The 14702-nt window shown below is 45.6% G+C and overlaps 1 protein-coding gene across 2 annotated transcripts in view; it reads right to left on the bottom strand.

Annotated features, from left to right (window-relative positions):
* Positions 1 to 14702, bottom strand: part of sipa1l3 (signal-induced proliferation-associated 1 like 3) — a 54923-nt gene that overhangs the window by 11112 nt on the left and 29109 nt on the right. For both annotated transcript variants that reach the window (XM_028418792.1, XM_028418793.1), the window contains exons 2-9: positions 12086 to 12828; positions 10990 to 11971; positions 6137 to 6267; positions 3853 to 4041; positions 3115 to 3289; positions 2833 to 2936; positions 1223 to 1380; positions 554 to 1136 (exon numbers count right to left, since the gene is read on the bottom strand). In XM_028418792.1, the coding sequence (XP_028274593.1) occupies positions 554 to 1136; positions 1223 to 1380; positions 2833 to 2936; positions 3115 to 3289; positions 3853 to 4041; positions 6137 to 6267; positions 10990 to 11971; positions 12086 to 12580 (2817 nt within the window). In that variant the 5' untranslated portion in view covers positions 12581 to 12828. The remainder of the gene's footprint in view (positions 1 to 553; positions 1137 to 1222; positions 1381 to 2832; positions 2937 to 3114; positions 3290 to 3852; positions 4042 to 6136; positions 6268 to 10989; positions 11972 to 12085; positions 12829 to 14702) is intronic.

The raw sequence follows: 14702 nt of genomic DNA, 5'->3' as shown, positions 1-14702 counted from the left end.
AATAGACTGTTCAAACTATTAAAAACTGGCTTTGTTTACATTGTTGTTTAGTGATTGCCCTACAGTAATGTAAGCAAACAGTTAATTAATTTTCCGTGGGTTGCAGGCTACAGTCTTGTTTCCATTGCGCTAATATTCAATTAAATCAACCTCTGCGCTCTCACACACTCACCACTTTGTTCTGCCGTACACAAAGTAAGTTGCAGTTGCAATTTGCAAAGCACTTGATATTGGTATTGTTCAAGTTATATAAATTTGTCTGAAGCCACGTGATAGTATTAAAGCTGTGGAGTAGTTTCCAGCATTACAATGAACATACATGAAAAAATATTATTTTCATGTATGAAAATATTGATTCCATGCAATGTTGACACAACCACAAGGCTACTTGTATGTGTATATACAACTCTCTAACTGGACGGCTTTAACTCTAAGTTGAATAGCCCTGGCCTTGTGGATACTTTGTATTTTGGTGAGAACCTTGGCATCAGAGATCTGACTGACTGGTGTCATCATCACCATCCTCAAAACCTAAGCTGGAAGAAGCTCTCACCTTTAACCTCTGCACCATTTCCCTGATGTCCTGTGCACAGCCTTCTGGTACTCGCACTGCAATGTGGTCTCCTCTGCCGTAGAAGATTTTCAGTGCCAGACGCTCGGGTGTCCAGCCGATCACGTCTGCACAGAAGCAGTTAAAAACCACCTCTTTGGTGGAACAGTCTATGAGGAGGACGTACTCAGCAGACAACCCTAAAGCACAGGGCAACTCTGTCCCTCCTCCACTAAAGTCTTGGGCCTGGACTCTCCAGGCGACTGCCCCTGCCGCCCCCAGCTCTGCTCCCTCTCTCGCTTTCGAACGTTCACGTTTCTTGGATGCAAGGGAGATGAGGTTGTTCAGTTTGCCCACCGAGTCGAGCGGTGTGCTGCTGATGTAATTCTCAGCCAGGTCACGCAGGTACTCCTGCCGCGTTCGCGTGGCCATGGTGTGGAACTTCTCTGACTTGTGCGCTGCATTTTCAGCATTGATAACTTTGGCGAGGAGGAAGTTACGAAAGGTCTCTGGGTCACGGAAGGTAACTGCGCTGGGGATGGGTGGTCCAAAGGGGGGCACATCCTTCATCCGTGTCACAGCAACACTGACAGATAGGGGAACATACAGAGGATTAGATGTGTGTATCATAGCTGTGTGTGTAAACACGTGTTTGCCTTGTTGTATTTTTACCTGTAACATGTGTTTTCTGAGCAGGGGTTGTGTACACGAACAATAACAAAGACATGCTGGAAGTGTGAGCGGATATTTTGAGGGGTAAAAGGCAGCGCTCCTGGCTCCTGGAAAATTATGGTGACAATGTCGTTCCCTATGTGCCTCTTCCTCAGAAGCTGAGGAGACAAAAAAATGACAAATTAATAAAATAAGCAAACGTAACTGGTGTTGACACCACTGACTAAGAAAGTCTGACAGGGGAAATGAGAGATTAAGATGCTCACTGTTAGACACCAAACAACAGCTCTTTATGTAATTTGTTGTCAGGTTGTGTGGGGGCTATTTGTGTCTGCTAGTTTGCCCGTCTATCTGTGTGTTCATGTAGGAGACACGGCACAGTGTCTGTGGTGTGCTGCTTGCCAATCCTCTCTTCATCTGCCTAGAGAAGTGCGAAAGTACCAATTATGTAACGAAACCCACTGTTTGGCAACAGACTCCGTCTCCAGCATGGTACCACGGGAGCATCCTGCACTTCCTGTACTGATGGTGCAACATTATTATAATTATTCTGCTGGTCGTTTTACACCTGGATGTTTTTTTCCTTTTTTTTAAGTTTAGCAAATATTCTAAATACACAAACACCCTGCTGATAGGAAAGATTATTGCACATATTTCATCACTGATAATTCAAGATGGTTGGGCAGGCGTAGCTTGTTCTCTCCTTCTCCTGAATATGAGCCTTCACACAAGCTACACTCCCTCCTGTTCACCCAGTGGGTTGTTTTTATTATCAGATGCTGCCACCTAGAGGTAGTTCTGCACAAATAAACCTCCTTGCTGCTGCAGTCTCTTGACCTCTGGATGGAGATCTTGTACCATTTATAAAATTTCTCATTGAAAAATTGATTCTTTATGAGATCAAATAACTTGCAGCAACTCTCTCATTTTTAGTTTGTTACAAGAGATGTTTTCTGACTGTTTTGGTAAAAACCAATGATTTCTCCTTGACTTGCTGCGATGTGCTGACACATTACAAGGTGCGCACAATAATCCTGAGCACCTTCAGGGCTTGTCTGAGAACATGCACACACCCATGTGATCCTCTCACGCAAACGCTTACGCAAACTATTAAAAATACCCCATGCAAAATTTTGCACACAGTTCACATGCTGCAAATGCACAGCTGCCACGAGAACCGCCTTAAATACATGAGCAAAAAAATTAGAATTGAGAATGAAATTAATAACTACTCACTACTGAGCCACACCCACTCTGACCTGATTTAAGACAGAGGGCAAAAGAGAAAACCCAAGAGAGGACACAGCAGCCAAAACACAGAGAACAAAGACTATAAAAAAACAGAGAATCTAAATGAGGAGAATGACACAAGTCACAAGTTTCCACTTCATGGATTCTTGCTGTGCTTTTACAATGTGGAGCAAAAACCAGAGGCTTCATCCAACAACTATAGCAATGCTTTGAAAGGCTGTGGGTGACAAGCATGGGCAGTCGTGGAGGTATTTCTTTTTTTAGATATAGTGTACACACCAGTGTGTTTGACCTGCTACACAGCATACAGCCCCAGAAAATACAACTGTATTTAGGTGGAGGCGTTCTAAATCTCTTACCTGCTGTGGGTTGTTGGGCATGTATGGAAGCATGGTGGAGACGTGGAACATAACCTCATAGCCCTGGTAGGAGGTGTACAGAGAATGTGTGCCCGTTGAGTCCGCTACAGGAAGGAGGAGGATGTTTTAATTTCACATCTGAAGTGAGTGTTGAATCTGAGTTTGGTGTTAAAACGGGAAAACAGGCTACAACTGTCACATTCATTATAGGGACTGTTACAGAACGAACAGATATGCAATCTCATTTACAGGATGGGCACCATGTCTGAAAAAGGCTCTTACTCTTTGTGTCGAGCTGTGCAGCGTATTTGGTGAAACCTTTGAGAAGCACCTGCTCCCCCAGCAGCTCCAGGAAGGCAGAGAAGGCGGGAGACGCCTCCTCATTGTTGTACATCTCCTCCTCCGTGCTCTGGCCTGCACGGCACAGCAAAACGCCCACCTTGTGCTTCTGACTTAACTGCAAGGCAGCAGAGAGATAACATTAACATCACACGCAGTCAGAACAAACACAAACTGCAGAAAGTCCAGTCTGAGCCTCAAGCTTCTATAGAAAGTCAACGGGCAAACGTTTAGACAAAATGTATCTGGCTTTGCTGTTGTGTAAACCTCCAACACAAACAACAACAGGCTAACTGCTGACAAAATACCTCTATCTTGCACTTCACCCTTCATTAAATTAAAGGAGAGATAACGTGGCCAAACATTAAAGCTTTTATGGTTACACACTCATGCTCAAACACACCACGCCCTGCTTCAAACAGCTTTCACTGCCTAATCCTGTACTTTGCACCAGAATTAAATCAGTTATACAGGTTTCAAAGACACTATCGGAGTCCACCATATGCCACTGTTTTACCTTATCAGTTGGCTTGTTTTCCTTTGCATTTACTGATACTAACTGCCAGAGCAGGTGCAATTTCTGTTTTGCCCAAGGACTGTGAATTAATCAGCTGTCCGATATCCAGTCTTACTGCATAACACTCGATAATAAAATGCAGACAAGAGACACATTGAACTCACCCCCTGTTCATCCAGTTTAAGGAGCTGCTCTGTGACTTTGGCTGTGCTGAGCGCCAGTCTCAGACAGGAGACGTTAAGCTCGGGGACAACCTGTTCCAGGACCTCTTTGAGCAGCAGACCCCGAACTGTGCCATGTTTCCCAGTAGATGCCACGGCATCTTCTAGAATGCAGCCTCGCAGGGTCACAAGCTGCATGGGGATGGAAGAACACATACATTTGTACCATTTATTAGCAGGTTTTGTGATGCAGGTTATGATGCAACAAATAAAAATGAAACTAATAATGACAAGAAAATAACATCTTCAATAAATGGAGAGGATACATTTGACAAAAAGCATTCAAGGACCTCAAAGAGCAATATGAATACTTGTACACGTCTTGTCTACCTTTACACAATTCTAGGTACTTGCTTGATTAAAAAGTTTGTTTATCGATACTAAATACTTTATAGAATAATGTGTGAAGAGAGTAATGACAGGCAAGTTCGGATAATTTAAGTCTTTTTTTTTTTTCAACAGTAAACCAAACACTTTTTTAACACTAAATTGTGTATATAATTTTCTTTGACTTGTTGAAAGCCTCAAAACAAATGCTTTTAATTAAAACATAAGCATATTCTTTTTTGTACTTTGTGTGTTTTTTTTTTCTTTACTGCCATGAGATATAAACATTTCTGTGTTGAGCATTACTGTATTATATCACACATACTGGGTCTTTTAGATGTTTTATAGTCTCACTAAAAACAGGTAGGGCTGACAGAAATGTAATTATACTACAGATGCAGTAGAGGTCAGTAGAAGAAGTAGACGAGGTCAGAGGTGACCCAGCTACAGTACCACACTTGTGAAAATAAAGGGCTCAAAGACTAGTCAGGTGGGAGTTTGAAGAGGTTTAATGTAGTGAAGGATCGTCTCTGCTTTTAATAGACCCTGCCGTCCTGAAGCTTTAGTCGGGCAGTATTTTGGATTAATATTGTGCTCAGTAGTTTGAGCCACACTGCGCTCCTTAGTGAGGGGAAACTCACCTGCTTCAAAACAGTGAGTATAATAACCTTAGGTAGAACTCCCAGTTGGGAGAAGTGGGCAGCTTCTTCTCTTTATATGCATTAAAAATGCATGACAGACTCTGGAGTGAGCAGGGTCATAAGAGACAGTTAAACCTTGGAGGCTTAGGTCTGCCGCAGAGAAATTAAACCAGATTGACACATAGCTGAAGTGAAGGAGCGATCGTTTCAACTCATCATCTTCTGTGCGACAGTGCAGCAAAGTGTATGCAACGTGCTGAGCAGGAATATCAGTGAATTGTTTAAAAATGTGTGATGTGGATAAAAAAGTCTGCCCACCGTGCTGTGTCAGCACTGCTGAACAGTATCAAATGACAGACTTTAGTGGGATGGACATTTAAAAGCTGCTGCAGGGAGTGGGAGAGAATAAAGTCTGCAATCAATCTCTTTTTTTTCCCCATGTGAGAACAGTAGGCCATGGTGGCTGCATCTGTTAGCTTAGCTCTATGTACTTAGAGGCTCTATTGTGCTAGAAGAGCTAAAGTGATGAGGCCAGGCATCCATGTAATCCAGCTAAAAACAACACTACAGCAGCCACACAGTAGAATACACAGCCTGAGAATACATCACACAGTGAAAAGAGGGAAACTTTTTGTATGAGTGACCTTGAAAATGTCCGACAGGTGTCAGATCAGGCCAACAATTCTTCGAATGGTATTTTTTTTAAAGTCTTGCCATTTAGTCAACAAACCAGAAAACTGAAACGTAGCTGAAGCAACTGGCACCTGAATACAATTTGCTTCAGTTAATATTTACGCCTCCATTTTATGGAAATGCAACTGTTGCAGTTTTTTAAATGTAAACAATTGCTATAGATAAAAGAATTACTATATACTTAAAATTTGATGCTCTTGATGAAGTAAATGATAAGAAAACTAAAAAGAATCTGCAACTAATTCTCCATAATTATCAGGCTGCCATTTGGCACTTATTGTGAGTATTTGACCCATCAAAGTGGAGTAGTGGGGGTGCTTGTTGAAAGAGCTTGTTGAAAGCTTTGGCCAGAGTATCCAGTGTTTGGTTTGGCTCTGGGCAGGTGGAATTTTCCACTGGCAGAAAGCAGAGGGGGTGAGCTGAGGGGTGAGGACATGGGAGAAGGAGGGAAGGTTATAATCCAAGGCAGAGAGGGCAAGACGTGACGGATAAACTGAAAGCAGGTAGGACTGCAAACCGACTCATAACTGCCTTACTCTGAAAATCTGAGATGAAAACAAACCTACCTCACTGGTCCTGACGATGAGGCGGTATTGGTACTGGTCTTTTAGGTCTTTGGTGTCTTCCAACTTCTCTCTACGAATGCTCACAGCCACAGGGCCCAGCTTATCATCTGTCCCAAAGTAGTTTGAGTGTTCTGATGAAGAGCAGAGGTAACTAGGGTTAAGCTGAGGTAAGAATGTTTTCATTTAGCATTCATTTATTTATGTCTGAAGCCCAGTAAATTAACAAATAAAAGCTTTGTTCATTGAGCAAGAGGACTATAAGGGAGTGTTGTGTGTTTGTGTTTACGGAAACATGGCTGAACGACAGCATCCCGGACTCCGCCATTCAGCTCGACCGCCTAGCGTGTTTCAGAGCGGACAGAGCCTTGGTTGAAGGAGGTAAGACCCGCGGCGGCGGGCTCTGTGTTTACATCAATGACTCTTGGTGTCGGGACGCTGCTGTGGTCTCCAAACACTGCTCGCCACTTGCGGAGCTTATTATTATTAAGTGCCGGCCGTTTTACCTGCCACGGGAGTTTACAGCTATACTGCTTGTAGCTGCGTACATCCCGCCGAGCTCCAGCAACAACAACAGGAGCGACGCACTGAATGAGCTCTACCTGCAGGTCAGTGAGCAGCAGACAGCCCACCCGGATGCTTTTCTCATCCTGGCGGGTGATTTCAACCATGCAGACCCCAAGACTGTGTTTCCAAAACTTCACAAACACATAGACTTTCCAACTCGTGGCAACAACACACTGGACAATGTTTACACCACCCAGAGAGGCGCGTACAAAGCCCTCCCCCTCCCCCACCTCGGAGCTTCTGATCACATCACTGTTATGCTAATGCCAGCATACAGACCACTGGTAAAAGTTGCCAAACCGGTCCGAAAAGAAGTGAGAGTGTGGCCGGAGGGAGCCACAGGAGCTTTACAGGACTGTTTCAGCACAACAGACTGGGATGTGTTTAAGCAGGCTGCAACCCACAACAACTGCACTGACCTCCAGGAGTACTCAGAGACTGTCACTGCTTACATCACCAAATGCATTGATGATGTAACTGAAACCAGGACTGTCAGCATTCGAGCCAGTCAGAAACCATGGCTGACAGGGGAGGTCTACAGGCTGCTGAGGGCCAGGAACGCTGCCTTCAGAAGAGGCGACGACACCAGCCTAAAGTCAGCCAGAGCCGACCTGTCCCGTGGCATCAGGAAGGCGAAGAGACAGTACTCCAGAAGGGTTGCCCACCACTTCAGCGACAGCAGGGACACCCGGAGCCTGTGGCGGGGGATACAGACCATCACAGACTACAAGCCCCCACCACAGACCTGTGACAGCGACACCTCTCTGCTGAACCAGCTGAATGACTTCTTCGGACGCTTTGAAGCACTCAACAGCACTCCTGCACAAAAGATCACATCCTCTCCCACTGACCAGGTATTTTCCCTGTCCCGAGCCAGCGTGAGGACATCTCTCAGCCAGATCAACGCACGCAAAGCTCCCGGTCCTGACAACATACCTGGCCGTGTGCTCAGAGACTGTGCTGAGGAGCTCGCTGAGGTGTTTACAGACATCTTCAACATCTCACTGAGCCAGGCTGTTGTCCCCACCTGCTTCAAAGCCACCACGATCATCCCTGTGCTGAAGAAGTCCACCCCCGCCTGCTTCAATGACTACCGTCCAGTAGCACTCACACCCATCATCATGAAGTGCTTTGAACGGTTAGTCATGAAACACATCAAGACGGCCCTCCCTCCCTCTCTGGACCCCTTCCAGTTTGCATATCGGCCCAACCGGTCAACCAGTGATGCTGTTTCCACAGCACTCCACACAGCCCTCACCCACCTGGAAAATAAAGACTCATACGTTCGAATGCTGTTCATAGACTTCAGCTCAGCATTCAACACCATCATCCCACAGCAGCTCATCAACAAACTGGACCAGCTGGGGCTGAACTCCTTGCTGTGCAACTGGCTGCTGGACTTCCTCACCGGGAGACCTCAGACAGTGCGGGTCGGCAGAAACACATCCAGCACCATCATAATGAACACCGGGGCTCCCCAAGGATGTGTGCTGAGCCCCCTCCTCTTCACTCTGCTGACCCATGACTGCACGCCAACACACAACACCAACATCTTTGTGAAGTTTGCGGACGACACAACTGTGGTGGGTCTCATCTCCGGTGGAGATGAAACATACTACAGGAATGAGGTGCACCTTCTGGCTGGGTGGTGCAGAGACCACAGCCTCTCCCTGAATGTGGAGAAGACAAAGGAGATGGTTGTGGACTACAGGAGAGCACACAGTCAGCACACCCCTCTGACCATCGACGGTGCTGCTGTGGAGCAGGTGAGCAGCACCAAGTTCCTGGGTGTGCACATCACTGAGGACCTCTCCTGGACTAACAACACTGCATCCCTGACCAAGAAGGCACAGCAGCGCCTCTACTTCCTCCGCAAGCTCAAAAGAGCCAGAGCCCCTCCCTCCATCCTGTGCACCTTCTACAGAGGGGCTGTTGAGAGCATCCTGTCCAGCTGCATCACTGTGTGGTACGGAGCCTGCACCGCCACCTGCAGGAAGACGCTTCATCGCATAGTGAGAGCAGCTGAGAGGATCACCGGCGTCCCTCTCCCCTCCCTCCAAGACCTCTACGACAGCCGTCTCACCCGAAAGGCCCTCCGCATCACAGGAGACCCCACCCACCCTTCACACCGCTTCTTTAGTCTGCTGCCATCAGGAAAGAGACTGCGCAGCCTCCGGGCCAGGACCAGCAGACTGAGGGACAGCTTCATCCACCAGGCTGTCAGGAAGCTGAACTCTCTCCCTGCTGTGCCCCACTTTCTCCCCCTTCCCTGACACCACCCCCCACCCCCTACTCCTACCACCATCCCACCCAAGATAGGAACTCTTTGTACCAGCCACTTTACCAAAGGAACTCTGTGCACCAGTCACTTTTTACCCTGTCATGTCACACCAGTCTCATATAAGCTGCTATAACTTAAACTATTCCTGGACTGTTACATTATGCCAACTGCACTGACTTGCACCATTACATCTTTTGCACTCTCATACCAGTCTCAATAAGCTGTTATAAGTTAAACCATTCCTGTTTATATTATGCCAACTGCACTGACTTGCACTATACATCTTTTGCACTCTTACTGCATTGTGCCTTCATTATGTGCCTTGTATTTTGTGTGTGCCTCATTGTAGGTACATTTTTTTACACTTTATATTTATCTTTAGTTTTTAGTTACATGTTATATGTTGCGGAGTGAAGAGTAACGCAATTTCGATTCTCTGTATGTTCAGCACATATAGCAGAGTTGACAATAAAGCTGACTTGACTTGACTTGAAAAGTGTTTGTCTCAGGTTATCTGCAATATCCTTTAAATGTATATATAAATTATTTATACATATGTGACAGTATCTTTGATCTGAGGAGAAGCAAATAAACAAGAAATTTTCTTCCAACCAAACAGACAAAAGACTACATGTCTAATAAACGTCTGTTCTCAACCACGGCTGCTACAAACATTATGACACTAATAAAATGAGCAAGAAACAAATAACCTTCATGAGTTGGAATAAGATTTGGGTGCTTTATGTATAGCAGGAGATCCCTGTCAAGGACAGGACTAAAACGACTAGTAATCAATAGTCAGGTATTTGCAAAACCAACTGACTAAGACAAGACACAGCCCATTGAAAAATGGTAGTTGCTAATAAAGAAAGTTGAGGATTCAAAAACTTAATAGGTGCAAGATGCCGGATATATTTGTGGAGCTTCACCCCACACAGCTCTTTCAACCATTAGAGGCAGACGTTAACTTATCAACACACTTCACAAGCATCTTGCTTGTCCTCTTTCTAAAGCTCCTGAGCTAAGCCGCACTAATGCCACCACCACAGGCAATGTGGGAGTTGAAACACAAATTCTCCAGACTCTTAGGGAGGAATCTAGCTTGACACGTATTCCTCCTTCTGCCTGAAGTGAAGTGGGACGATGTACATGCTTGGAGACTCAGGCCTGATACGCCATGTCCTGTGGTGGAAATGTCAGCTTTTTGATGAGGCTTTCTGACATACACACGTGGCACATCACGGCAAACACACACACAAACAATCACAGCTGCGATCTGGGGGGCAGCAGTAGAACATATTTTTGGAATGATAACCTTTATCAGAGTGGCTGCAGGCCTGTCGCTCTCTCTCATACATACACACACACACACACAATATGCATGCTAGCGCACATGTGCTCCTAACAGCATCTGCCATTAATTAGGCTACAGCCAGATGATGCTTGCCAAAGGGAAGTTTCATCAACAGTGTCTGCAGAGGTGATGCTGACAAGAAATGCCCACATGCACACATACTGACACACACTTTTCCTCTCTGAAGTTTGGTGTTACTTCTGACACTAAAATCCAGATGTAAAACAAAGCAGTGCTGGCTTATTTGTTAAGTACTACTTGTGATCCTGCTGAAAGGCAGGTGGTGTGTCATCAGCTCGGAGTTTGCCAACAGTCCAGTGGCAGGTACATGGTAATAAAACTCTGGGAGGGCTGCCAGTTTGGCCCGTTCTGCCCTGCTCAGGCCCAGCTGGATATTAACAGTCTCAGGATGAGATGTGGGAAATGACACCGGAGAAACTCTAGCTGGACAACTATCTATTAATCTACACACTGTGTAATTCAGAGTGGACATGTCACACCAAAAGCCCAAAGACAGAGCATAAAACTGCATCAGTGTGTCCACATGTTTGCTGCAACTAAGAGTTAAATACCAGAAGCACATAGTGTGTTGCTACTAAAACCTTATGCATTTAAATGTACAGTTTACAAGATGTATGACAGTGTGACAGTTACCTTTACCATGGAAGTAGTCTCTGTAGTACCTGGCCCCCAGGTCTACATGCTCTATGCTGTACAGCTTTAGTCTGTCCAGTCTTGTCACCTGCTGTTCAATAGGCACCTCCAGCACTGACACGCTGGCGTTACTCTTCCTCAGCCACCCTCTTCCTCCCTCTCCTCCCTCTCCTCCCGCCTCTGCTGATGAACTCAGGAAGCTGATATTGCGCTCCCCAAAGCCCCCAGTCTCATTGAGGAAGTGGGGGCAACTGAGGAGCAGCGGGCTTGAGCTGTGGACCCCAGGCACGTCCAGAGGGTCCACACCCAGGGAAGGTGTTGTGGAGCCCGGGTCGAGGCTCATCGTCAGGTCCTCAATGCTGGAATAAATGGGGTCGTTCACACTCTGTGCTGAGGACCTGGAGACAGACAGGGACACCGAAGCAGCTGATGCCCCTGTGGCTGTGTTCCTCCTCTGGGTGACAAAGCCACGCTGAGCCGCTGCCTCGTGGAGGTCAAACAAGATGCTCTGAGCATCAAAGTGGACAAAGCTTTTTGCACACACCCACGGTTTGTAGGAGGAATCAGCTGAACCTCGTCCTACTCTGTCCTCAATAGTCTCTCCTTTCCCTCCATCCAGCTCCCCTCTACTAGAGCTGCGAAGTTTCCGAAACAAAGAGGAGGTGCCCAATGACGACTCAGTCCCTCCACTTTTCTTCCTTACTCTCTCAGTGCCATCCTTCCTACCTGTCCCCCTGTCATCCCCACCTGCTGGACCAGGTGAGGGGGCAGAAGGGTGAGGTGCGCTTGGTGGCGAGTCTGGAGAATGCAGCAGCTCCCCAAGGTGTACGGGCACCGAGCTGCGCTGGTCAGGCCTCTCCTGGTGGAACTGGCTGAGCATCTCAAAGAAGCTCTGCTCAGGAATGCCCTGTATATCAATGGAGGATGTGCTGCCATACTCTCTGAAACGGTTCCCCAATCCACCACCTCCACGTGCCTCCACCTTGGCACAGAAAGAGGAGAAAATTTCAGTGTGATACAAATGTGACTTAAGCATGAACTGAACAACAATACTAAAAAAGCCGAGGGAAACTTCTCGGTAAGGAAATGTACTCACCTCATTTTCATCTTGTTCACTGAGCGTCACCTCACTGTTGGAGCGCTGTCTTAAAGGTGGAAACACTCTTAGGCTGAAAGGTGAATCCCTTTCCACATTAAACCCTCCTCCTCTGAAGTCTACATCCTTGGACCGTCGTCGGGGCAACCGGGTCACTCCTCCCCGCACCAACCTGACATCAGACGATACTGATGATGAAATTGTGGAGCAGTCATCTCCGTAGTGATTGTTGCAGATTTGCCCATTTTCAAGCAGCGATTCCCGTGACTGTGCACGACGTGGAGGCCATTCTGCAATTCGTGCACGGACACCCATTTTCGGCACAGAGATACGTGGTTGGGTGGCCATGTCTGTGGGGTTAGGCACCGGATGGCCGTTGGGGGTTTGACGAAATGGAGTGTGCTGGGGCAACCCTCCTCCGCCTCCTCCACCTCCTCCTCCATCCAGAAGGTCTGAGGAGGTGCAGGTTACCCCTCTGTCTCTGTAGTTGTTCATGGCTCCCAAGGAGGGCTCAGGGCAGGGGTGTGGGGGGCTGGCATCCCATTCTAGGAGGGGTGCTAGGGAAGAGGGAACAGAGGGGCCCCACACACACTCTGCTAATAATGTAACGGCCTCCAGTTCCCAAAAACATCGCTGTTAACTGGCAGGTTGAGAAAGACTTCACTGGTGCATGATGGACCAGTCTATATCAGGGATTCTCCTCTTTCTCTTCTTCTTGGACTGTTTTTCAGTCTGATCCCGATCTAAAAGAAGAAGAAAAATGTCAGCCTTACATGATAAAAAAAGAACTCAAATTTGAAATACTAGAATATTTTACATGTGTCACATATTTTCTCCTCAGACCCCTAAAAACTCTGAGCTCTGAATTCAGACTCACTCAACTGTAAAACAATGTCAGATTGATAAGCTGGAGAGAGTGAGTCAGAGAGAGCGAGGGGGAAAATAAGGTGAGGGATATGACAGAGGATTTCTCCCGTTGAGGCTAATCTTCAGGAGGCTGACAAGGGATATTATTATCTCACACTCACTCACAGTGCACTTGAGCACATGTACACACACAAACACTCACACAGCCAGAGGACATGAAGGCTGAGGCCGCTCTGCAAAAGATTAAAACCTCTGAAACACTTTAGTTAATATCATCAGAGCAGAAAATACAAATTTAAATAGAGAAAGAGAGAGGGAGAAGATAGCTACCTATTAGAAGAGAGAAACTATTTTGCTTCTTTCATTAGATTGATGCAAAATGACAAACAACTGCAACTTTGCACAGTTTACAGTCTTTGCGGAGATGAAAATGGACTACAGAAGAAACAGAAAGGGCACACAGTGACCCATCAGCCGGAGGGGCGAGGTCGGGTAAAGCCAGAAATAGACAGAGGAAAGAGTCAAGAAAGAGCACAGAGGACAGCGGTACATTGCTCAGTGAACCACAATGGTGTGCTTTAATATGACAAACAGCATCAAGTCCTAAAAATTCATGAGCCTTGTGAAGGCTTCTTCTGTTTTTTTTTTTTTCTTGGACCAAATGTAATGATTTTTATAAACATTCATGTTGACAGGGACAGAAATACTGTTCATTACAGAATAACTTCTTATTCTACGAAACAGTAGCATCAAACACTTTGTATAAAGTTCTCTGCAGACTAGATCATTTGCTCATCATCAGTCCAGACAAATGTTTCAAATTATAGTCACATTTTCTGGTTTTGAATTCTGTGGTTGTTCAGAGTGACCGGTTTGGAATTTTTTTTACGATGTGGTTATGACTCCACAGAGTGACACAGCCAGCAGTGACAGCATGTTGGCATGGTGGTCTCCATGCAAAGACAAGAAAGCCACTGGGGGATCTTGGCAGCCTTCTACAAACTCTATTGTACAGGCTTGACTTTACGAAGGATTCACCCAGTCTTTTAAAACTCTTGAAAAATGCACATTAAATCTATTTTAAAATTAAGTTGGACAATGTCTGAAGAGAAGTACCGTAAGTGAATTAGGGGTTGACCTCCAATTATGTGTAATGTATCCTGTTTTTCACTACTTTCTGATTGCATGTAATAGTTTCTAATGATATAATGAAATTAATTGATGGACATGGAAAAGTGGCGTGGAAAAGATTGGTGGATGCATCCACCTGAGCCACTTGGAGTGATTAAATTATTTAAATTCACTTAAACCAGTCAGGGGAAATGCTGGTTTCTCTTTAAAGCATTTGGTCGCTGTTGTATAGTCAGAAGAATTGACAGCTTAAGTCTAAAATATAAATGTGCATAATGTCTTGGCTGCTACAGTGATGGTATTTCTAGTACTACTCCTCTATTCTTCAGTCAGTTTTTAATCCCATTCTCTATTAAGATCTCTGTCCGCAGATTAAAGCTCTTTCATCTACCTAAGTTTCTCCTCATGCTGTCAAAAATCACTGAAGTACCTACAATGAATTTGCCCCAAAGGCAAATTTGCATATAGATTTTTACATAATAAACTCTTCTTAGGTTCCAGTGTTCACATTTGCATTTATCCATTTAGATATCAGTAAAATTCTCTTCTTCTGTGTGTTGAGCACCTGACACTAGGGTTAGTAAACTGTAGAACTCAGTTTAGAGACCAGAGAGTATTA

This window comes from Parambassis ranga, chromosome 13 (assembly GCF_900634625.1).
Source record: "Parambassis ranga chromosome 13, fParRan2.1, whole genome shotgun sequence".
NCBI lineage: Eukaryota > Metazoa > Chordata > Actinopteri > Ambassidae > Parambassis > Parambassis ranga.
Note: the sequence above shows the minus strand (reverse complement) of the source record. Positions and strands in the feature narration are given on the sequence as shown.